At 53.1% G+C, this 25390-nt stretch overlaps 1 protein-coding gene across 1 annotated transcript in view; it reads left to right on the top strand.

Moving 5' to 3' along the window:
- Nucleotides 1–2685: 2685 nt before the first annotated feature.
- The window catches only part of ADAMTS2 (ADAM metallopeptidase with thrombospondin type 1 motif 2), a gene marked incomplete at its 5' end in the record, with an annotated part of 229139 nt that continues 206434 nt past the window's right edge, over nt 2686–25390 (top strand). The window contains 2 exons of the mRNA XM_079704077.1: nt 2686–2812; nt 3818–4212. Coding sequence (XP_079560203.1) covers nt 2686–2812; nt 3818–4212 — 522 coding nt within the window. The remainder of the gene's footprint in view (nt 2813–3817; nt 4213–25390) is intronic.

Here is a 25390-nt window from a genome sequence, read left to right on the forward strand (position 1 = left end):
CATGGAGGATTCAACCATAAACTTTGATGCATGTGTGCTTGGTTCTTCCACTCAGCCTAGAGGGGTGTCATTGTAGGGACTAAAGATGGGATGGTTAAGGGCCGTGGTCTGCCTTCCACTCATGAGGGGTCTCTGTCTGGGTGGGGCCCCAAGAAGCTGGGGGTAATTTGGGAAGGAACAGTTGCCAGGAGTGACTCAGGAGTGTCAGAGAGACAAACCTTCTTTCCAAAAAGATATTCTAGAGCTGGTTTTCCAAAGTGTGCAAGATAATTTTGTTACATGGACCCATCAGAAAATATCATCGACTCGCGAAGTGAGAGAGTCGGTCATTTTCAATTCTCCTTTTGTCCTTCTGATTGCATCAAAGGAAAGGGCTTTGCTTCTAGTCTGTCTCACCACTTTTCCAACACTTGTTAATCAGCCTCAGCCTCCATGCCTTTTGCAGGCGATAGTATTTACAATTTGATAACAGCTTTTTGTTTCATATATTTATTTTTGGCAGTTATCTTTGATTTATGGCAAGATGTTGGCTTTCCCATTTACAGTAGTGATTTAAAGTATCCTTTAAAAACTTAAGTACAGTATAAAGAAATAATGGTGGTGGTAGGAGGATTATGCTAGTCACCATAAACCTGGCAGGGAAGCAAGTGAGGTAGTAGAACATCACCCTCATCAAATAGGTGGGGCTGCTGCTTGGGTCTCATTCATCTTTTGAGGTGGATGAAAGCACGACAGCCACAGGGGGAATGAGTGGAAGTGTCGTGGATTCCAAGACAGCACCTAGCTGGACCCAGCTCTGGGCTGCCTGGCTTCCTCAGCCTTCAGGGTTCGACCCATGCCACTTCTTATGGGAAGTCCTCCAGGATACCTGGCTCTGGAGTCATGTCTCTTCCCATACACTGATCACCATCCACTTTCTCTGGAACCATCAGAGGTCACAAAAGTGGATGCCTGCTGGGGGTAAGGGAAGGGAACCTACAGCAACCTGCAGGGCATTTGCCCCACTTAATGGCCGATAAGCAGAAATGCGGGCCCCGTGTGGTCACACTTTCCAATTTCTCAAAAGAAGTCAGAAGTCTAAATTCCTATGTGAAATGTTACCATTTTTAACACTGACAACAGATGTTCACCATGCCTGGGGGCTGGATCCTATCTTGGGCACCCTCAGGTGTCACAGAGGAAAGCTTCCAGGTGAAGATGGCCATCAAGCTTCAGTGCCCTCTGAAAATGACGGGTCCTGAAAATGACGGAACTGAGAATATGAAATCGCAGCTAGAGCAAGTTGTGTAAGTCATGTGTTTTACCCATAAGACCGGGCCCTTCTGGTGGGCAGGGAGGGACCTGAGTCATCAGGCCCTGCCTGACCAAGGCCAGCCCCAAAGCCCTGGCCACACAGGCCTGGGGCAGGGTGAATGAGAAAATCCAAAAGGACAGGCGTCCACCCTCCAGGGAAGTGAGGCAGAAGTCTGGGGTCACATAGCAGAGGTGTTCCCACAGACACACGCTTGGGAGTGGGCTCCCAAGGGGAGGGAAGGTCTTTGTGCTGGGGGCCAGCAGACTTAGTAGGACAGGCAATGACGATTGTGCTGGAGAGGAAGGCGTCCAGCTGGGAATGGGCTTTGACAGCAAACTGGCTCCTGGGTGGAGAGGGATGCCTTGGATGCTGAGTTGGGAAAGGTGGGCAGAATGTAGAGAGGCTATTTCAGGCAGAGCCTGGGGGTGTGCAAAGACCAGGCGTCTAGAATCCCATGTAGGATTCAGGACAGGTGAGGGAGGCAACCTGAGTGAGCTCTAGCAGGCGGAGCCCAGGTCTAGGTGGAGGAGACTGTGCTCAGAGGCTGCAGTGGAGGGTTGGGGAGGCACATGGAGGGGGAGAGGGACTTCAGGCAAAGAGGAGCTGGAGACTGAGGGAAACTTGCCTCTCTCTGTAAGGGTAAAAGTTGATCTTTGGGGTGGCGCTTGTGGTGCATGCAGCCTCCTTGTGAAACTGTTTTTCAGCCTCTGGGGTCTCCAGCTGGTCAAAAGGCCTGGCTCAGCCCCATGGACCGGTAATCAGGCCTCCTCACCCCTTCCCAGCTCTGCTGCCTATTCTGCCCCAGGGCGCACAGAAAGGGAGAGGCGGCCCCTCGCGCCCCAGGGCTGACGGTTGGGACCCGGGTGCTCCGAGGACTCTTTGGGTGGGGATGCTCGGGCGGGCTTTAGCTCCTCCGAGGTTTCGCGCCACGAGTGCGCGGGGCGCCGCAGAGGGTGGCCAGCAGCGGGGCTCTCCCGACCCGGCCCGCGGCGTTTTTACGCCGCCGCCTCGGGGTGTCTCTGCCTTGCTACGAGCCGGGAACCGCGGCGGCGACGGCGCGAGGAGGGGAGCGGGCGGTGGCGGCGGTGGCGGCGGCGGCAGCCGCGCCAAGAAGCGCCGGGTCACCGCAGGCTGAGGCGCCCGCCGTCCCCGCCCTCCCCCTAGCTCGCCTTCTCCCTCCCTCCCGCCTCCCTCGCTCTCTCGCTCCTTCCCTCTCCCCGCCTCCCTCCGCTCTCCCCCGCCCTCCTCTCCGCGCCTCGCCTCCTCCGCCCCGCGCCCTGCGGTGCTGCAGCTGCGGGCGGCTCCAGCTGCCCCCAGATGTGGGCTGGGCGGCGCGCGGGGAACTTTCGCGCCGGCTGCGAGTGCGGGGCCCCGGCTGCGGTCCGGCTGCCATGGATCCGCCGGCGGGAGCCGCTCGCCGCCTGCTCTGCCCCGCGCTGCTGCTGCTGCTACTGCTGCCGGTCCTGCTACCGCCGCTCTCCGCGGACGCCCGGCTCGCCGCCGCCGCCGACCCCCCAGGTAGGTGCGGCGCGGCCCTCACGTCTCGCGACCCCAGTCGGCCGGGCTCCTCCCCGCCCCGCGTGCCCCACCGCCCCCTCCCCAGGCGTCGTCCAGCCTGACTTGGGCAAACTCCGCGCGCCCCGCCCGGGGCCAAGTTGGCCAACTTCGGGGCCGGGTTGGTCGCGCAGGGGGCGCCCTGAGGCGCACCTGGGCGTCTCGGGCTGCGGGGAGCCTCGGAGCGCTCGCGGCTCCGGGGACGCGGAGCGTGGAGACGGAGGGCCGGGAAAGCCCCGCGGCGGAGAGCGCAGCGCCAGCCCCAGCGTGTCCGGGGGAGCCAGGGCGAGGCGGCGCCCCGGCTCGCGTCCGGGGACGCTCGGGAGGAGTCGGGTGCGGAGCGCGCCGCCTTGGGCCCTGAGGATTGGTTGGGGCGACCCGGAGGGGATCCTCGAAGATCTGAGGGACCCTCCTTCACCCTCCCTGCCCTCGGGCACGCGGGGAGGGCGGCCGGCAGCGGGCTAAGCCGGAGGACAGGCCGCCAGTGCCCGGGGGAGCCGAGTCCTCGCCGCTCCGGAGGCGAGCGGTGAGGGCAGTCGGGCGGCGGGGACTGCTGAGGGGTAGAGGCACACGGGCAGGGGGCCAGCCGGTAATGGCTTCGGAGCAGCCCCACGTACTGCCGAGGACGGTAGGTTCAAGGGGCGGAGGATGCTCTGACCGGGCCGTCCCCTGGGGAGCTGCGAGGAGCCGCGGAGCCCCAACCCGGAACGGGGCAGGGTGCAGAGCTCTTGGCTGGGAGGGTTCCAGAGGGGGTCGGCCCGGGGTCGGCGGAGGTCGGGAGTGGCGGCCCTGTTAACGCCCCTTCCCGGTTGGAAGAAGGCCGGGGAGGTGCAGGCTAGTTTCTGGGGGTTGCCTAGCGGAATGCCCTTCCCTTCGCAGTAGGGGAGGGGTTTGTGAGGATGCTGGACTCGGTGGCGGGGCCCTGGGGTTCCCAGGTCTCGACTGGTCTAACGTCCCTTCCCATTGCAGGCTGGCCCCAGGGGCACGGAGCGGAGCGCATCCTGGCGGTGCCGGTGCGCACTGACGCTCAGGGCCTCTTGGTGTCCCACGTGGTGTCGGCGGCGACGGCGCAGGCTGGGGTACGGGCCCGCAGGGCCGCCCCTGTCCAGATCCCGGGTTTCTCTGGAGACAGCGAGGAGGATCCTGGCGGCCGCCTCTTCTACAATGTCACGGTCTTCGGCCGAGACCTGCACCTGCGGCTGCGGCCCAATGCCCGCCTCGTGGCGCCGGGGGCCACGGTGGAGTGGCAGGGCGAGTCGGGTGCCACTCGCGTGGAGCCCCTGCTTGGGACCTGCCTCTACGTCGGAGACGTGGCCGGCCTGGCTGAAGCCTCCTCTGTGGCGCTCAGCAACTGCGACGGGCTGGTGAGTACGCACTTCTCTCCTTTCTGTCCATTGCCCTCTCCTGGGCTTTGGAAGCTGTTTATCTGGGAGCCCCCTGGGAGGGCAAGGCCTGTACTGAGGACCTTCTCTGCACCCCTGTGCTTAGGGACCACTGGGTACAGACTGAAGAGGTTGGCTGTAAGGCAAGTTGTTTCGATTGGACAGAGAAGGTGATTTATGCAGGGGGAAGGCCACATTTCCAAAGCACTTATCAAGTAGCAAAGTGTGGTCTTCATCTTGCATCCAGGTGTGTGTATATCTCTGTGAGTGCGTGCATCTGCACATGTGTTTTGGAATGGGTACTAGTATCTGAGTACCTGTGTACTCGTGTGAGCATGTGAATGTGCCATTGTGTCTTGTCCATGTGTGTATCTGCAGGTTGCTGTTCATTTGTGTGTCCGTGTGTGTTGCTGTGCATTGTGGCATGTGTGATATCTGTGTGGGGGCATGTGTGCTGGCAGTTGGTCTTCTCGTTTCTGTGTGTGCAAGTGGTGCCAGCCTAGGGAGCAGGCAGTGGTGCTGAAATACCCAGTTACCCCTCTGCCCCCTGTCTGACCGGGAACCACTGATTTTTATCCTGTGGTTTCCTGTTGGACTTCAGCTGGTTATTTGAAAAGTTGGTTTTCTCTCTCTATTTTGAGCCAAGGGGAGCATTTGGAAATGCAGGCTCTGGTGCCCATGGGCAACCCCTGAAGGACAGGAGAGGCTGGGGAGTGGGTCCCTTTTGGGACTGCCTGGGCCACTCAATGTGACCAGAGCCTTGGGAAGTTCTCCTGCTTCTGAGGGCCTAGGAGGACCATGGCCTGGCATAAGGGGTCCTCGGAGGAAGCCTGGATCCATGCTCAGGGAGGAGGCTGACGTTGGCGGTGCTCCGTCCAGCCACCCTGAGGCCTGGCACGTGGCAAAAGCCACTGCAGTTTTCTATTTTGGATTGGGTGTGTGGTGGTCAGGCTGGCTGTGCTGGCCAGACATCTGAAGCCACCCACCATGGGTTCCGCTCTAATTGCTGCTCAGGGGCCTCCTACTCTGAGCAAGTGGCCTCTCTTCCAGTCCTGCTGGCCCCCAAGCCCCCTGTCCTCCGTCTCGCCCTGCAGGCTGCAGAGCCAGCAATTACACAGAGCCCCACAACCGCTGGCGTTCTTTTTATGGAGACACAGGAAATGTCACTTGTTGCTTCGGAAAATCACTGCCTTTGGCTGGATTTAGTTAGAACCTGGGTGTACTGCAAACAACTATAAATGTCCTTGGAGGAGCTGGGTTAACACGATGCAGCCCTTTATATCCTAGCTGCCTCTGAGGCTGCCCTGGACCTCATATGTGTGTCTCATTTTACGCTGGAGGTGAATTTCCTAAATAAAAGGAAATTGGTGCTGGGGGCTCGGCTGGTGGCCTGGGCTGGGGTGGGGAAGTTGACATGGAGGTAGTCTGTTGCTGGGCCAACCCCTGTGTGCTAAGTAATACCTGATGGAGAGCATTTCAGGGAGGCTTTGTACATGCATCATTCATTCTGCGATTTGTTTGTTCAGCCAGCACCTCCAAGCGCCATTGACCACTCTGCTGGTCAGAGATGTAGCTGGCCTGGTGCCCACCTGGGGCACACATGCTCAACTGATGGGCTGGGGCCCACTCTGGTCAGGGCTTGGAAAGCGTGCTCCTGGCGGCTATTTGAAGAATGAGTTGCTGGGGGCAAAGGCACATAGAGAAGAGCATATGCAGAGAAGTACCAGGTGTGTATCGGCTGGGTCAGAACAGGAGCAGTGAGATGTCACATGTACTGGACACACACCGGCAGAAGTGCAAGACACAGCTGGAGAGAAGACAGGAGTTGGGAGAGGGACTGGCGTCTGCCTGAGTGGCCTTGAATGTTGTCAGTGAAAACTGGCCTTGAGATAGTGGGGCAGCATCATTAGTTCTTCTTCTCTTTTTCCTTCTTTCTTTTTCGTGTGTGTGTGTGTCTGTTCTGATCTTATACCACTTAATTCCTTAGCCCGTTAAGTCCCTCTGTTGCATCAGTGATAGGCCCACTTGCTAAGGGCCCGGGGTTTAAACATCCTGTTTCTGGTCCACAGAGACCCTGTGGGGGAGGATTCTTCATCGCTGGTTTACAGATGGGCAGCTGAGGTTCTGGGAGGTTGAGTGACTTGCCCAAGGCCACACAGCCTGTGGTGGCGGGAGTCTGGCCTGGTTCTCTCCAGCCCCTTCTGCCATGGTGCTCCCAAGTCTGGGTGGGTAGAAGCCCCTGAGGTGTAGTAATAGAAGCTGCAATCCCCAGGCACTCCCTCTCAATAGTCCTTACAAGGCTACATGCATCTCATCGTCCCAGCAGCCATGCCACACAGTACCCCTTCCTCTGCAGCCCTGCTATTCCTTCATAGATAGTGAAACACACTGAAGCAGGTGTGTCAGGCTGCAGTGTGTGCAGATCCCCAAGGATCTTGTTAAAATTCAGATTCTGAGTCAGTATGTCTGGGGTGGGGTTCAAGGTTCTGCAGTTTTTAATAAGCTACCAGGCTCGTGCTCCTGGGCTTTGGGGCTGCCCTTTGAGAAGCGAAGCGCTACACCCCCATTGCTGCAAGGGAGTACTACAGGATTACACCACAAGTTTCTCTGAGCAAATGCGGTTCAGTGGACAACTGGTGTGGGAAATGCTGCACCTTTGCTTTCAGCCTGGGAGATTTAAGGAGGCTCACTGGGTTCTCTGAGAAGTTCTGTAATAAAGAAACTTCTTGAACTCCGTGTAATGCAGTACTTCCCATGCAGATGGGACTATCAACACCTCCTTTGCAGAACATGTGGAACCAGCCTTCCTGGAAGACGCGTGGAGAAACCATGGAGCGGGGTCACAGCAGGCAGCTGTGGTCTTACAGCTTAAGTTTAGATGCTTAGGTGGGACAAGCCTCCCCCAAGAGCCACAGGCCCTTTCAGGCCTATCATCCTGCTCCTGGCCTGGGACACACATTTGCTCATATACTTGCTTGGTCCCGAAGTTTTTTCTCTGCCTTAAAGGAAGGCAGTAGTAGCTTTGTTTTCTGTGGACCGGAGTCTCCTAATCTATTCAGCACGAGGGGATTCTTATGGTCAGCATCCTTTCAGTCACAAGCGAAGGAAAACTCAAGTCAAATTAGTTTAAACAGAAATGGGCAGTTAGCAGCTCACATGATGGTCAGTCTTTAGGCATGGCTGGATCCAGGTGCTCCTGTCATTAGGACTCTTGCTGTCTCTTGCCTCTGCCTTCTTATGTGTTGGCTTTGTTCTCAGGTGGAGTCCTTCTGTGGTAAGTCAAGGGGCCCCACCGGTGCTGGCTGACATCTTTTTCTGATAATTCCAGCTGAGTCCTGGGTAGCACTCTCTTCAGGCTGGGGCCAGATGCTCCCATGAGAATCAGGACATGAGGTTTGCAGAACCCCATGGATGGAGAGTGCAAGGGGTGCTGCTCCCTGTAATGATATGAGGTTGGAACCTGGGTGTGCCAAGGTGAAAATTCTACTAGAGTCAGGTAGAGGTACAGACTCAGGAAATGCCACATGCTCCATAAGACATACCATATACTTTATTTCCAGAGAGGTTGGTAGGTGTAGTTTCCAGGTTCTTTTACGGTCACTAGACAGGTATTGTTCATCATATTTACAGGGAAAGGTTAACATTTGCCTTTTCACAATGCGTGAGAAGGTAATGCTTAACAAAGGATTCTTGTGTATCTCATTGCTATGCAAGAGTTTTCTAGTACCTCTCAGGCCACATGATAGGTGTACTAATTTCACATCATTCTTACATGCTCATTAAAAACCCAGTGAGAAGCCTGTTGACATAAAAAGTAATAACAGAACGTCACAGTTCACTGTGTCCTTATTATGTGCCAGGCTTTCTTCTGAGCACCTTATGCTGTATCACCTTGGTTAATCCTCACAGCACCCTATGGTGTATGCTGATATTATCCCCATTTTACAGATGAATAAACCGAGATAGCTTACTTCAAGCTTTGCAGTCTGTATTTAAACACATGTCTGTTTGGTTCCAAGCCCAGCTCACTACATGTTATTGCGTTTTTTTGCACACCAACAAAAAGAATAAAAATGAAGAAATGCATTTCTTTAAAACATTCCTAGTCAACTCCTGGAGACCTTCTCAGTCAGCGGCATTGACTGTTGTCAGTGTCAGTGAGTGGGTGCTGAGAGCAGGTCTGGTGGCCAAGTGGCTTGGTGACTTGGCGCTGACTTGCTCTGGGCTGCAGCTCCTTTCAGGTGGCCTGAGTCCTCATGGCTAGGTGATGGCAGTGGGGACTCCAGTAGGATGGAAGCACCCTGCCATACCTCTGTCTCCCTCACGCAGTGCAGCTCAGGGGACCTCTCTGGCCTGGTGTTTCTGGTTGGCAAGGCCATTGGTGGAAGCGTCCATGGGCTGGGCAGTGACTCTGAGGCAGGCTCAAGGGCTGCTGCCTTGTGGGCTGGCGCTCCCCTGCTGGGCTGCCATCCTGGCCAGGCATCTGCTCTGTATAGTCTTGATGGGCATTAAAAGTCACTAAGGGCCACAGAGAGAAGTCATTTCCTGGCCTAAGGGACTGAATTAATTGAGTTTCCTTTTTCCTAAAAAGGCTGCTGTCTTTTAGGCCACACACTGGGCTCCAGCTGGTTCAGGTGCTGGAATGCAGAGGGCAGGTGCAGGAGGCTTGGGCTGCAGGGTTGGGGGTGAAAGGTGTGTGGGACTTGCAACTGCCCTTTGTAGGGTCTTCCTACCTTTCACCTTGCCTTGGCACTGCCTGGAGGGCAATGAGAAGGTCTCAGGAACGCCAAAGAGGGGCTGCGGGAACGTCCGGGTTCCCTGGGTGTTGGGGCTGCTCAGGTCAGAGGAGCAGAGGTATCTGCTTGGCCCCTGTTCTTGGCCATCTGCACAGCTGCCCAGGGTGGTCTCAGCCTCCTCTGTGGCTTATTATTCTCCTTGTTGTTTAAGACTCAGTTCAGTTTAATTGGCAGAAAACCAACTTGGATGAAACGAACAAGGGATGTCACGGGCCCAGTTATCCTTGGGGTCCTGAGGAGTTCCAGCTTCAGGCATGGCTGGATCTAGCGGATTCAGGGCTGCTTTTAGAACACGCTTTCTGCCTTTCAGCTCTGTCAGTGTCTGTGTTCATCTCAGGATGGCTCTCCCCATGTGGGGTCCACCAGCAGCTCCTGGCTTACCTTGTCTTCCATGGTAGCAATCTCTTGGAAATGGAGAGCACTCCTTTATGGATGGTTCTTGCTAGAGTCCTGGGGAGGGTTCTGTTGGGTCCTACTTAGGGTATAGGCCCACCTTTAAATCAATCACTGTGATGTGGGCCTGACCAGAGTCTCTTGCCCCTCTTTGGGGTTGAGAGTGAGGGTCAGATCCCCAAACTCTGGAATGGATTGGGGTTTTATCATAAAAGCAAGAGGAAGGACCAATGTGCTGGGCTGCCACCCTTCACCCAGACTTCAGGCCCTGCATCTGGCCCGAATCTCTTTCTGTGCTCCAGACTTGCCTGCCCAGCTGCCTTGGGGGCTCTTTCCCTGAGTGACCCCATGCTTCTGGAATGGAACACAGGTCTCTCTACTCTCTTCCAGACCTCACCCTTCACTTGGGCAGGAATCTCAGGATCGCCCTTCCCCTCCCACTCCATGACCGCCACATCCAGCCAGTCATCATCTTAGACATCTCCGAACTTCATCCCAGTTCCCATCTTTCCACCACACTTAACTCCGAGCCCCGACTTTTGCCCATGTGATCCTTGGCCACCCCAAACTGGAGCAACTCTTTCCCACCACAGCTGCCAGACTGATTTTTGTAAACCACACATTCAATCATGTCACTCCTTTGCTTAAGACCTTTCTTAAGTGGTGGCCTTAGTGGTTCTTATTGCCCTTAAAAAAAATCCAAACTCAGAAAAATAATTCAAACCCACTGGCCTGGCGTACAAGGCCTCCCATGGCCTGACCCAGTAGCCTTCAGCCTTGTCTGTCACTGTGTCCCGCCTCATGCCTGTGCTCCAGTCACATCAAGCTTTCAGTTTCTCCACCACTGGACACTCCCATCCTAGGGTCTTTGCACAGGCTGTGCCCTCGCCTGGACCACTCTTATCCCTCCCTCTTTACCTGGCTCACTCTGTAGGTCTCATCTAAATGACACTTCATCCAGGAAGCTGTCCTGGACATTCACATGCCACGTTGGACCTCATGCTTCTTTGGTAACTTGTACTATGGGCAACTTGTACCTGGGCCCACAGGGCCCAGCTGCACCTGGGTGGAGCTCAGCTAGGGGCCATGAAATGAGTGTGCCTGGGGAGTGGGGGCTGGAAGCCTGTGAAGTTCCTTGCCCCCTAAGACCCTGTGCCCCATGCCCAGGGATGGCCCACCTCTCCTTGTATGCTTTGCTGCAGACCCCAGAATGTCCACACTCAGTGGGGTAGGCCCCCTTGGAGAATGGCCAAAAGATCTGCTTCCTTTCCCGCAGGAAAGCAGTTGTGCACACGTGTGGTTTTGCACAGTTTTCTTGCCCCCACCTTGGGGTTCATGAAACGTGAGTTCAAAACCCATGGTCCAAATGAAACTAAGTAAGGAGGGAAGCCCCTCTGGGCCTGTTTGGAGGAGGGTTGGAGGTGGTGAAGAGACCTTGGACTGGGCTCTGGCAGGTCATCATGCAACTCTGGGCACATACTCCCACCATGAGCCTCGGTTTGTCCAGTGACAAGTGGGGCTGGATCAATGATTTCTGAGACCCTTCTAGGGCAACTCTGGGTTTCTTAGGGGCCAAATGGGGACCAGTTGAGGGGATCGGGCTGATGGAGAGGTGGGGACCCTGGCTAGTCTATGCCCTGCCTCCCTTGATAGATTGTTGGCCCTCAGGAGCATGGGCTCCTTGCTGCTGGACCTACGGATGTTTCTTCAGAGAAGCTGCGTTTCTGAGTCTGTTGATATCACGTGGGCAAATGAATCCAGTGTGAATCCAGTGAGCTCTGAGGTCCCCTGACCGGGCCTCCAGAGGCATACGTGGAAATGTTGAGAGCTATGCTGGCAGCAGGATCATTAGATGGGCCTAGGCTCCCTGCAGGCAAGGGCTGTCTTCGAGAACTTGCTGAGAACCCAGCCTTACTTCATCACAGCTACCCCATGCCCTCTTCTGGGGCATCCACAACCTCCTGGCTGGCCTCCTCACCACTTCTCACGCGGGAGGGAAGCGGCTTCCCAGGGGCTCTTCCCTGCTGGGACTGGGGAGGGATGTGCACTGACCTGTGGCTGCCGTGGTGGAGGCTGGCTTGTCAGGGGTTTGTGCTGGGGTTGGCAGAGCAGCAGCCCACAGCCCTTACCCACCTCCTGGTGGCCCCTCAGAATGGTGTAGGCGTGTCTGTGGTCTGAAACCCAGACTCAGCAGGCTTCAGCAAATATGGCATCTGAAGGCACTTACAGTTGTCCAAACCTTAGAGACAGCGGGTAGAGTGGAGGTTGTCAGGGGCTGAAGGAAGGAGATGGGGCGCTGTTGTTTCGTGGGTACAGAACTTCAGTTTTACAAGAAGGAAAGAGTTCTGGTGATGGATGGTGGTGATCGTTCCACAACATCATGAATATATTTAATACCACTGAATTGTACCCTTAAAAGTGGTTAAGATGGTAAATTTTATGTTATACGTTTTTTTATTTTATTTTTAGTATTTATTTGTTTGGTTGTGCCGGGTCTTAGTTGCGGCTCATGGGCTCCTTAGTTGTGGCTCACTGGCTCCTCAGTTGTAGTACGTGACTCCTTAGTTGTGGCTCGTCGGCTCCTTAGTTGTGGCATGCAAACTCTTAGTTGCGGCATGTCTGTGGGATCTAGTTCCCTGACCAGGGATTGAACCCAGGCCCCCTGCATTGGAAGCACAGAGTCTTATCCACTGCACCACCAGGGAAGTCCCTGTTATATGTATTTTACCACACACACACAAAAGGCATCTGAGGACTGGTGGGATTGGGCAGGTAATTCAGGGGTGGAGTGGTGCCCCTGCTCGCCCAGCTCCCTCTCCCCAGTGTGACTCTGTTCCTTGGTGGACCATTGGCTGTAGTTGTACCCACACCCCTCACATCCCCCAGGTATATCCAGGTGCAAAAGGGAAACAGACTACTTTTTGGAGGTTCCTGCCACAGTTCTGACCTCACTCTGAATGGACAGGCTTAGGTCATGGGACCTTTCCATAGCCAATCACTGTGGCCCAGCAATGCATAGTGCAGGAGCATAGTGAAGCCTGACTAGACCCCTCATGAGGGCCAGCATAGTTGGTCCCCGATCTCTGAGCCTCAGCCCAAGGAGGCCAGCTCTTTCTGGACCATCTTCTGTCACATTGCCATCCCTGCCCTGACTCCACTGCCTGGTTGTGTGTTTATGGCATTGGTTCCCGAGTGTAAGGATGCTGCTCCTTCGGGTGTTGGCAGGTTTCAGGTTTCCCCTGCCTGATGGCCAGCCTTGACTGCCCATCCCCCCATATCCCCAGCACTTCGTGAGTGAGGAGTGACCCAGCCTCAGCTGGGAGGCGGGGGAAGGCTGGGTCTTCACCCAGGCCTGCTGTGAGGACCACAAATGCCACAACCTGCGTGAGTAGAGAAGTCGTCGAAGGGCTCATCTGCTCTGAGCCACAGGGATGCCCCCCGCCCATGGCCTGGTGTGTCCACTCAGCATAGAGGATGGCTTTGCTGTGTGGTGGCCTGAGCTGTGGCCTGGGCCTCCTCATTCTCGTCTCTGAGATCTGTAGGGTCAAGTATGCATGGGGCCTCTCTTGGGACCATGGGTCTGTACTGGCAGGCATATGAGTCCTTGCTTACCCCTACTGTCCTCCTGCACTCGGGCAGGCTGGGAGGTTTTGTGTTGCTGCCAGAACACAGCAGGCTGCTGGTGTATGTGAATGTGTGGGCCTGTTCCTATACATGGGATGTGTGTGTATAGGTATGTGGAAATGTGTGCATGTGTATGCATATCTGTATGAGTATGATGTATGTGCATGTGAGTGTGCGTGGGTATCTGTGCGTGTGCCTGTGTGCATTTAAGTAAGCCTGTGTGCGAGTGTGTGTATTCAAGTGTGAGTGCGCATGTGTGGTCATGTATGTTCTTGGCAGGGGTTTCCTGCAGGGGAGGGGACTGAGGTGGGATGGAGGTACTTAGCGGACGACTCCAGCCCCCTGAATCTTGGTGCCGCCTTGAGCCCCGCCTCCCCACAGTGGCAGGCATTCTGGAATGGGAGGGCCCAGGTAGGAGCCTCTCGCTCTGCTGCATATGTTTCATATTAAATGTCAGCTGTCCTCTGGGTCTGCTGTGCTGCCATTAATGTGGAGCAGTTACTACTGAGCCTGGAGCTGGCTCCTCAGGCTGGTCCGTGTACTTCAGTTCCACTGCATGTCTACTCCAGGGCCTGTGGAGCGGGGCACGCAGCTTCTGCTCCGAGGCAGAGGAAACCCTAGCATCTAGGACCAAGGCTCAGGCAGGTTCTGCACTGCCCTACCCTGCCCTTTACATTTCAGTGTTCACCCTGGTGAGCAGTGGACTTCGTGTGGGCTGGAGGCTGCCATGTCACATGGTCAGCTTTGCCCTGCGCAGATGGGCAGCCTGGACAAGGGCCACAAACACTGCCAAACATCGGTTCCTTGGATTGCCCACCTCACTGGGCTTTGGAAGGGTGGGTGCACTTAGCCCAGGCCCCGGGTTTGGGAAGTGTTGGCCGTTTCTGTGTTTCATTGCATCTAAGGTGCCATCAATTATAGGGCGCCACAAGAAAGAGGGGACACTCGCAACTAAAGCACACCACTGCACTTTAACCGTAGTCCCATGAGGTGTAGGCACCAGCCACCCCGCCTCTAGTTGCTCTGAGTGGTGGGCTGTTTTTCCTGGCTGCTCACTTTGCTTACTTAGTGTGTGACTGGCTTCGTCCACTTCTGGGTGTGTCTCTTCCTCTCTTTGGTAAAGGAATGAGGTTACAGTCCTTCCTCCAGGGACATTTCTCACGGATGCTAAAGCTACACACTCTGTCGTCTCCGTGCCTTTCTGCACACACTGTAATTCTTTACATCACAGTGTGATTTCTTGAAGACATTTTGGGTGGGAAGGGTCTCAACACAAGAAATGTTGACCCTACAAGTAACTCAAGTGAAGTAATGGCAGTACGAAACACCGTGGCAGAGGTGGTGTGTGCCAGGCAATGCCAGCCACCCCATGGTTGCTGCCAGCTGCTGGCAGTGATAAGACCCATTGATTTCATCCTGAGTTTAGATGTGGTAAGTGTGAAAAATGGGTGTCTTAGAGTCCCAGACACATAGTTTTATTATTATGATGATGTTACAAGTGATTTTAGGGTAGAGCCGGCATGTAATTCCCATGCTGGGGAAGCAGGGCAGCGGCAGAGACTGTGCTGTTCAGACTGGAGGGACAAGCCCTTGCCAGCTCTGTGAGCAGAACATTCACAGATTTATCTTTGAGGGACTTCCCTGGTGGGACGCGGGTTCGATCCCTGGTCGGGGAACTAAGATCCCACATGCCGCGGGGCAACTAAATCCGCGTGCCACAAAGAGGATCCCGCGTGCCGCAACAAGGATCCCACGTGCCGCAACTAACACACGGAGCAGCCAAACAATAACAACGACAACAAAAAAAGATTCATCTTTGAACCTGGATATTTCTCCTTTGAAAATAGGGATTGGAACCACATGGCAAATAAGGTGTATTTATGTTTCATGCAAGGTATGTCTAAGGCTCAGCGGTGGCCTGTCTGATTGACACAGAGCTTCTGGGGGTATGATAGAAACTGGCTCAAGAGCTGTGAGTATGTATAATTTTTTAAATGAATTATGCCACATACTGTCTCCAGTCAGTTGCAAATGAAACCTCAGGTCTGATATCACAGGTAAATCCTCTTCTTGTACCAGTACTGAATTCTGTTCATTATAAGAGCTTTAAAGCTCTAACATCTAAAGTACTGGCTACTTGACAGCTGTGCTGTTCACTACTATGGTAGCTACAAGCCACTTGAGGCTGTTGGCTATTTGAGATGTGGCTGGTCTGAACTGAGAGGTGCTCTTGAGTGTAAAATATACTCCAGAATTCAAAGACTTAGTACCCAAAAAAAGAATAAATAAAATATCGAATTGATAAATTTAAAGTATTGATTACAGGTTAAAATGATAATAGGTTGGATGTACTGGGTTAAGTAAAATATATTGCTGAAATTAATTTCACCTTTTTTTTTTTAACATGGCTACATGCGACATTCGTATTACATTTCTGTTGGATAGTGCTGCTTTGAAACATCTGGCTGGATACTCCCCATTTCGCTGTTATTCTTTTGCAAAATTTTCTTGGCTGGTCACATCTGTTTATTGTTTTAATTGAATTTTAGAACTGTTTTGTCAGGTTAGAAAAATCCCTTGTGAATTTGATTGACATTAAATTAAACTTAGAAACCAATTAAAGGAGGAATGGACAAAATTTGTAGTATTTACCAGGAACATGGTGTGTTTTTCGATCGATTTAATTCTGCTTTGAGGTTGCTTAATAAAGTATTACACATTTTTTATATGGGTCACCTATTGTTTTAAATCACGGCCATTTCAAGGATTTTTTTCTTTTTGCCATTGTGAATTGAATCATTTCCATCTATTGCTGGTATACAGGATGGCTATTGATTTTTATATAATTATCTTTTATCAGGATGCTTGATTGAACTCATTAATTTTTTTTGTTTTGAACTCATTCATTCTAATACATCTTTGTGAATTCCCTTGGGTTTTCTGTGTATACAGTTGTACTATCTGTAGACTATGGTAATTCTGGAGGCTCATTTTCAATCTGTGCCATCTAGAACCTTTGGCGTAACGTTAAGTAACAGCAGTGGCTTTGCGTATCCCTTTCTGCTCCTGACTCTGATGGGGACGCCCCTGGCGTTTCTCTGCTTGCTCGTGGACTAAGATGGATTTCATGCGAAGGCAGTATCCTTTGAATTTTAGTTTTCATCAGCAAAGGAGCTGAAATCTAGATAAAATATGTCTAACCCTCACACTGCCACCACCCTCCTTAAAGGCTAAAGGCATTGCAGTTCCCAGGGGCTGTGTCTCCTGCTATGCTGGACCTCAGAGCTGCTGCCAGGTCTCCTCAGTTGCAAGCTTGCTGGCCCAGAATACAAGCCAGCCCCTGTGTACAGCTGTCAGCCAGTCACAGGAAGCGTCTGTGGGGTGCGGGGAGCTTTGTTGAGGAAGGTGGAGGAGGCTGCACCGCCCAGCCGTGCAGGTGGTTCCCTGTAGAACAGGGACTGGTTCTTAGAAAGCCCATCTGTGGGGGAATTGTCGTTTTGACGGCAGCTTCCCTTCCTCTCAGTGATGTCTCTCCCATCCTCCAATTCCTCTGGGGCAAGCCTCCTGGCTCCTCCTCTCCTGAGTCTTACAGAAGACTTTGTCCCCCTTTCTGAGTCACTGGTACCTGCTGACCCAGGCCCCCTACGTCCCACTGTTACCTTTATTCCCACATGCTTCTAGAAGGTCTTTTTCCAAAGACTGTTGCCCCCTAGAGGAAATCTGTGGCCTGTAAAAATAAATTTGTTTTCCATCATGTTATCTGTCTGCCCACAGACAGGCATGGGTTTTGGGCAGCTTTGAACAATGCCTGTGCCTAGGTCTCACCCTGAGAGATTCTGACTCATCAGACCTGGGCAGGACTTGGGGGTGAGGAGGTGTGAGGTTGGACAGAACCAGGTTCGGGACCCTGCACTTCTTTTGCTGGCCTGTGACGCTGAGTTTCCCTATTTGCGATGCCACCTGCCTCGGAGGGCATCTCTCTGTGAGGGAGTGACAGGGAACGAGGCTGGCTGGCCTCAGTCCAAAGGAATGTCGTGGGGAGATTGGGGCGAAAGGAGATGATGGCCAAGAGGGACGGCCGGGCCTCCAGGCAGCCTGGGACCAGGGGAGCTGCCTTTGGGGTGGTGGTTCTTGACCCTCTCTGCCCTGGGTCCCTCACCTAGGAATTCAGAGTCTGACAGAGGGAGGACACCCTCCCTTGCATGGCCATTCCAAAGGCTGGCTCTGCATGCTGCAGGCACGTGGAACTCAGTGGGCACTGATGCCGCAGACCCTGTCAGCAGGATAGGCACAGGGGCGTCCTCCTCCTTGAAGCCCCCGCAACCAGACCGCAGGCCCTAGGAGGCTCCCAACCTTATCCCCTCCTCTCTGAACCCGCCGGCTGGCCATTAGCCACTGGCCTGAGCTCACTAGCTCCAAGCTGGAGTCTGGGCATCCGGGTGCGTGGGTCCGTCACAGCCTGGAGTGGCTTATCTGAGACCCGCATGCACAGAGCAAGGAGAGGTCCTGGCCCCGGGGCTCAGCTCAGCTGACAGAGGGCGGACCTGTGTCTCCCGAGCAGCTCCCACGCAGGGAGAGGTGGAGGGTCTGGGGGTAGAGCTGGGTCCTGGCACAGAGGCCCCTGGCATCCCTTCTCTCCCTCTCTCGTCCCCGCCTCACCCCTCCCTCCCCTCCCCTCTTGTCCCTTGCTTCCCCTCTGTCTCTTTCTCTCTCCCCCCATCCTCCCCTTCCCTCCTCACTCCCCCCTCCTTTTCCTCCTCTCTTCTCTTCCCTCCCTTCTTTCCACTCCCTCCCTCCCCCCTTCCTTTCCCTCCTCTCTCTTCTCTCTCCTCCCCTTCTTTCTCAGAGTAAGGGGAGCCCCCTTCGTCACCCTGGATGACCCTTCCTGGGTGACCTTCCTGGGCAGTGGGCTCTTCATCGCTGGCCCCAGGCTGCGCCTGCATTGTCCTATTTACAGTCACCCCCTGTGATGCTCACAAGCTCCCACCGGCAACAGGCACACTCAGGGAAGGCGACATTATCCCACCGTACTTGGAGGAAAGCAAGGCTCAGAGAGAGGGGCAGTGACCTAGCTCAGGTCACACAAAATCCAGAGCCTAGGCTCCTTCTGCTGTAGTTGGAGCTCTGGATCCAGCCCCTGTGATCCTCAGAGGTACACATCACCGCCCCCCACCACCATCCACACAAGCAGGGTTAATTGCTACCGGGGGAGGGCTGAGTTCTTGGTGCACTTCCCAGCAGATGAGGTCAAGGCCTCCCTCTGCCTTGCTGGAGCAGCCCCCACTTCAGATAGTGTGGCCTGGCCTTTGGGTGCCATCTTTCCTGCCAGGGTGCCCAGGCCCTTGCTGACTGTGTCCTTACTAGGGAGGCTGGTCGGACCAAGCTGTGTTCTGCCCCAGGGCTGCCGTAGAAGGTTGTGCAGGTGGTGTCCTGCACAAGGGCATCCAGGCAAGGGGACGAATGAGGTTGGCTTCTGCTCAGTGTCTGGAGTACAAGGCAGAGGGTGGCCAAAGCTGAGTGGTGGACACCAGAGGGACAGGAAGGGTGTGCCAGACATCTGCCCCCACCATCAAGGTCACTGGAGTTGCTGCATTCTTCTCTCTGAGAAGCTCCTGGGTCTGCAGGATTTGGAGTACAAGAACCAAAGCCAGGGCCAGTCGCAGGGGACTGCTCTCTGTGGGTGATGGCTCTGGTGACCTGGGTGGATATTCTGGGGCTGGGCATGATGGGGGAGGGCAGATGGTAGGCTCTGTCCAGGCGTCAGCTTGCCCTGCTCGCGGGCAGGGTCCTCGAAGCCCTCCCCACCCTGAAGGTGCTCCTTGGTTCCAGTGGAATGAGCTGGGCTCCTGAGTGCAGGGGTTGGGCTTCGCCCCTCAGCCCTGGGCATTTGCTTTGGGTTAATTATATGGGTGTGGGTATATCCTTCCTATTGTTGCCGAAACTTGTATTTCGGTGATGACTGGTGGTTGCTCTCACCAAGCCCCTACCCTCTTCCCCCTCCCTCACATGCCTTTTCCTCTTCTGAAGCTGGCTGGTCCTCCTTGGGGCTAAACATTAACCCTTTGTTATCTTGGACAGATATATATTCATGAAGTTTCCTTTCTTATTTTACCTTGCTGACTTTCATTTCTTCTGGTCAACTCTGCCAGGCCCTTCCTGTTGATTTCTTCTGTTTATTTAAGCTGTAGAATATAATCAGCCTTTCAAAGAAGTGCTTCATAGGTTTTGATTTTTTTCTGATTTGAATTTTAAATATTTAACTTCTTTAATTCCAGTGAAGTGTGTTTCCTGTACTGTATAAGGTATTGGTTTTAAGTATTTATTTTTTCTAAATTGCCTCTCGGGGGTCTCAGCACCATTCATTTACTAATTCACCCTTCCTCCTGACTTTGGGGTGCATATTCCCTATCTATGAAGTTCATGGAAGTGATCTGGCTTATTTCTGGCCTTTCTGCTCTTCTTCTTGCAACGGGACTAGGGTCTTTTAATTACTTTTGCTTAACAATATGTTGTGATACCTAATAGGGCAAGTATCACCATCGTGGTGCTTTGTGACCACCTAGAGGGGTGGGGTAGGGAGGGTGGGAGGGAGAGAGACACAAGAGGGAAGAGATAAGGGAACATATGTATATGTATAACTGATTCACTTTGTTATAAAGCAGAAACTAACACACCATTGTAAAGCAATTATACTCCAATAAAGATGTTTAAAAAATGGCTATTTTTGTCCATTTTTCAAATGGATTTTGGGTTTGTTTTCTTATGGGTTTAAACAATATCATAAGAGGATCTTTATCTTGGATGATATTGCATGCTTAAATTAGTGTCCAGCGTACAGCAGGGCCTCAGCAAATCTTTACTGAACAAGTGAATGACATCTTCATGACGGTTAGTTTTCTCAGGGAAATAAGAACATTCATTCAAATCTTTTAAAAAATATCCCTTATTGACTACCAAGAGTTAGAATTTTATTGCCATTGTGAATAGGATCTTTTCTATTATATTTTATAGTAGGTTATTATAGATGTCCAGGAACATTTTTAATCTAGGATTCAGCAGGTGATCCTTTACTCAGAATACCTGGGACCTACTTGTTCCAGATTAATAATATTCTCAGAGTTTAGACACTTTCATTCCCAAAGAGCCAACGGAAATAAAAACAGCATGTGAATACAAATTATATATGCATCTGCACAATTGCAGCTAAACACACGACAGCCATTGTTGACCTACCAAACTCAAGCCCCATCAGGCCTCACCGGTTCCTTCTCATTTGCTCCCAATGACTTGCATCTTCCTCTTGCGCTTCAGCAAAATCAATCTTCCAATATCATAGTGGCACAGATGCAAAACATGGATAATCACAAAAAATCCTTTTAAAATAAATCTCTCGATTGGATGTTTCCCATGTTTGCACTTTAGATATGCAAGTTTCCATATTTATTTCGCATCTAGGCATTTTCATGAACTTCCATATTATTATGTTTGTCCTTTTTGGTGGATTAATTTTGCAGGAGAGGATTTTCTAAGCATGCAGTTATGTCTGCAATTCATAATATTTTCGCATCTTTTTCAATATTTATTCATTTTATGTCTTATTATGTTGGTTAGAGTATACAATTGAATTTTAGTCATTTTGTGTGGGAGCCACAACCATGTCTTCAGAGCATCTGGCCTGCCGCCATCTACGGGAGAGCAGGACCAGGTCCGGCTTCTCTTTCTGCGAATGCTGCAGATGGTGGACCTAAAGTGGACAAGTCTGGGTGGAAGTGATCTCCCGTCTTCACTTACCCTTGGTGGAGCAACTTTTCTTTTCCTGGTCTGTTGCACCAAGTAGAGCTTGAGCATAGAACATGGATGTGTGGTGGTTTTGGGGGGGATGAGTAGCAGTGACTGGTGAGCCCCCATTAGGCCCGCCGTTAGGTCAGGGAGCCTCTCTCAGCCCAGTGTGGCCTGTTAGGTGTCCCCTACAGCCAAGGAGCTGTGCACCCGGGCAGGATTGTTTGCAGGGCTGGCAGGAAAATGACTGTCTTTGAAAGACTGTCCTGAGTTTCAGCTGGGGAAGTGGTTCAGTGAGACACTTTCAGGAGAGGGCTGGCAGGTAGATCCAGATGGATAACCTGAAACTCTGAAGGCAATGAATGAATCTGAACTTTGAAACCCCGTTTTGAGTCCCTGCCTTGCCCCTTAGCAGTGTAATAATTTCTGAACTTCAGTGTTCTCATCGTGCAGGGCGGAGTTTGCAAACTGGCGGGCTGTGTGCCATGTCCACCCACAGATGAGTTTTGTTTGGCCTTCCCACTGTTTGACAAATTTCTCACAGAGCTCCAGATTTCCAGTTTCTCTGGAGGACCTGGGAGAGCTGTTAGGCCTGTATTCCAGAGGGGCTGGAACTGAGCAGGGCCAGAGCCCTCCAGAGGGATCTCACAGCCTCAGCACCACGCTCTCTGCTGCCCCCTGTGGTCACCCCTCCCCCTGCCCCCGCCTCAGTCACCTTCATTTCCTGCGTGGGCCCTGGTGGATGACGGAGGGGTTCTGCGGCTGGTCGTCTCTTCCTCCCACCTCTGTCTCAGGATTTCGGTTTACGGACCATTGTCTCTGTGTGAGGCCCGGTGCGCTAGTCAGATGCGGTCCCACCCCATGTTTGATTCTGGCTCCCTCACTCGCAGAGCCTCCTATTTCTCATCTGTGAAAGGTAAATTTGATGGCAGCAAACAGTCTGGTGGGTTACTATGAGGATTCAGTGAAGTGAGGCCCACGGCTGGCACTTAGTAGCGAATGGCCCTTGTTACTACGAGGTAGTATTTTCCTTATGGTGCTGTTAGGAGGAACCAAAGTGTGAAAGTACTTGGAGATGTACTTGGAAGTGCAGTGCAGATATTCATCACTTCTGAGTGCTCCGTGGGCTGGGCTTGGGCTGGGTGGGCGGAGTGGGGAGGCAGGGCTGGGGGCCGGCAGGCCCCTGGGTAGGATGCTCTCCCCGCCCCAGGCCATAACCAGCCTGGGACATGTTGCCAGATGAGGCCGTGACTATTCTGAAATGGAATTCCTGGGTTAGAATAAGGAGAACAGATGTTTACTGGACGAGGCCAAGAGCCTCTGACATCACCGAGAGCCCGTCAGGACACAGACTGCAGCCCAGTGTCCTCCATGTCTTCCTGCCGACACAGCATTCCTGGGGCAGCTGCCAGGGCTGGGGGTGGAGACACACACACACACACACACACACACACACACACACACACGCACACGCCATTTCTTCCACCAAATCCTCCCCACCTGAATACAATTAGCCAGGATGTGGGAAAGATTTCCAGCCTGGAAGGAGAGAAGAGTGTCTTGTTGGCAGGCAGGCTGGGGAGGGGAAATGCAGGGCAGGTTGGTGAGTGGACTCTGTAAGATGGAGGAGCAGGTTTTGGGGGTGAAAAGCTGTCTGGAGCCACTGGCCAGGGAAGGGGGGGCACATGTCCTTTCCTCCCACCATCCCCTGAGGGGGAGAGCTGAGCCGTTGCTCCTGTGCTTTCACCAACACTTGTGCAGCTGGTGCTGCCGCCCTGTCCCTTCCAGAAGGCCATCCCCAGGTCCAGACTTTTCTGCAAGTACAGAAAACCCAGTGTGAACCAACTCAGGCCAGACGGGGATGCTCAGGCCTTCTGCCCTGTTTCAGCTCCACTTCCCTCCTCCTTGGCTTGGCCTCAGCAGGCTCTCCCCAGAAAGGGGCTGCAGGCTCACCTGGCACCAACTGCCAGCCCAGCAGAAAGACCTTCTTTTCCCCTGGGGTTTCAGCAAGCATCCTGAGTCCGGTTCTTATTGGCTTAGGCTAGGTCATGGGTCAAGCTTTGAGCAATCACTGTGGCCAGGGCAGGCAGGCCCGGTCACTTGTCCGCTGGCTCCGGGGGGTGGAGTCTATGTTCTGAAGCGCTGGGACACGGACAGGGAGCGCTGCTCCGCCCTCCCATTTCTCCTGCTCTTGTCTGCCTTGCCGTGCCTTCCCCCTGAGTGCCTCCACTGGGTAAAGCACAGGCCCAGAGACCAGCATTTAAGACTCCTCGTGACCAGTCAGCAGTTCTGACTTAGCTTACCCACCTCCCTCTCTTCCATCCTGTGGGCCTGGGACAAGAGCTTTCAAAGATCATACATTCCCATCAAGGTATGGGAATGTAGGCTCTGCCCATGTTGAAAATAGCCCTGTCGCAGCACTAGGAGGGAGCTGATTGTCTGGGTTGCAGTTAAAACTAAAAACAATCTGAGGGTGAGAAGTTTTCACTGGGGCCTAAGACAAGTCAAGAGTGCGACTGGGCAAGGAAGCTGGGGTTCTGTGGGCCCATCTGGGGTGCACTGGCAGAGCAGATGTAGTGGGGGGTCTCCAAGGACCTCTGTGCCTTTGTCTTAAGTGCTGGGAATCCCACATGCCTGGCCGACTCCTCACCATCCCTGTACCAGGAGGCCTTGCCTGTTCTCTGTGTCATGGCAGGTGACACAACTGCATCACAGCACCCATTTTCTGGCCTACAGACTCCTTCTGTGTCATGAACCTTAGCAGTCTGTTGAGGCCCATGGACCCTTTATCAGAATAATGTTTTGGGGACTTCCCTGGTGGTCCAGTGGTTAAGAATCCGCCTTCCAATGCAGGGGACGAGAGTTCGATCCCTGGTTGGGGAACTAAGATCCCATGTGCCTCAGGGCAACTAAGCCCGTGCCATAACTACTGAGCCTGCGCGCTCTAGAGCCCACTTGTCACAACGAAAGATCCCGTGTGCTGCAACTAAGACCCAACGCAGCCAAATAAATAATTTTAAAAAAAGAATAATGTTTTTAAGGCATAATTTAAAATACAAAGAACACCAATACTATTGAAATAAAGCTGTTAACATTGAAAACAATTTATAATACAGCAGTACAGCAGTACGTGTGCTTTAAAATTTTTTATTGTCATCATGCTTTTTTTTTTTTTGGTAATGGTTTATTGAGATATAATTCACATACCATACATTTCACCCATTTAAAATAAAATTCAACGGCTTTAGTATGTTTACAGAGTTGTGCAACCATCACCCACCAGTTTTAGAACACGTTCATCACCCCCAAAAGAAACCCCATACCCTTTGGCTATCGCTCCCAATTGCCCTGTCCCCCCAGTCCCTGAGAACCACTAATCTACCTTCTGACTCTATAGACTTGCTTATACTGAACTCTCCGTATAAATGGAATCACACAATATTTATCCTTTTGTTTTCATGGTTCTTTCATGTTGTAGCATGTGTCAGAACTTCCTTAATTTTTATGGACAAATAATATTCCATGGTATGGATAGACCACAATTTTTTAAATCCATTCATCAGTCAGTGGACATTTGGGTTGTTTCCACATTTTGGCTCTTATAAACAGTGCCACCATGAACACTTGTGTACCAGTGTTTCATGGGCTTTTCAGTTAATGCCTGAAATAACAAGACCCAGCTGCATGTGTCACAACCTCTGTCATTTGAATCGTGCTGTTGTGTAAACGCCACTTGGTCTCATCCACACCAGCGGGAGTGAGAGACGCATAGCCTGGTCATGGCTGTCGTGATGGGCACAGGTTCTGCTTACTTCTGCTGGGCTTGCTGCCTCCACCTAGGGTGGAAGGAAATGTCGGCTGCTATAAGAGCCATCCAGGAAGCTCCCCGAGGGCAGTGGTAGACTTCTTGCTGTGGGTGCCCAGTGCCTGGCACCTGGTACAGTGGCGCAGAAAGACCTTGGTGAGTGCTGTGGCCTGTGGCGAGACAGTGTCCAGATCAAGGTGGTTGCTGTCCCGCTCTGCTCTCGGCCTGCTGTGAGGGGTGATGTCCTGCTACTGTTTCCTCCTCCCAGGCATTCTCTGTGACTCTGGCTTGGGAGTCCTGCAGCTGGAAGGTGGGGGGGCCCAGGCCCTCCTCGACTGCTGGGGATTCGTTTCCTTCACTGTCTTCCCGCTTGCCAGGTCATTTCCCTTCACAGCTGCTTAGGAGGGAACACCACCACGGGCTTGTCAGCAGGGGACTGCCAATGGATTTTACGTCAGACACACAGACCCAGCTCCCTGCCACCAGCTGACGGCACTGGGCCTCTGTCACTTCTTGTGCAGCCCCTGCCAGCCACGGGGCTGCTGAGGGTTCCTCACTGTGTGGGGGCCATAGCTCCTGCCTCTGGGGTGGCCTCAGCCTGGGAGGCTTGGGTTCTGCCTCCTGCTTGTCCATGTCTATGGGCAGGATCCAGTCCTCCTGGCCCCATGCGGGCACTGAGGAGGGAGAGCGCCCATGACTGGGAGAAGCCGTGTCAGGCACCTTTCCTTGGGGACACCTGCAGTTGAGGATCAGGCTTCAGCTT

Source organism: Hyperoodon ampullatus (genome assembly GCF_949752795.1).
Source record: "Hyperoodon ampullatus genome assembly, chromosome: 4".
Taxonomy (NCBI): Eukaryota; Metazoa; Chordata; class Mammalia; order Artiodactyla; family Ziphiidae; genus Hyperoodon; species Hyperoodon ampullatus.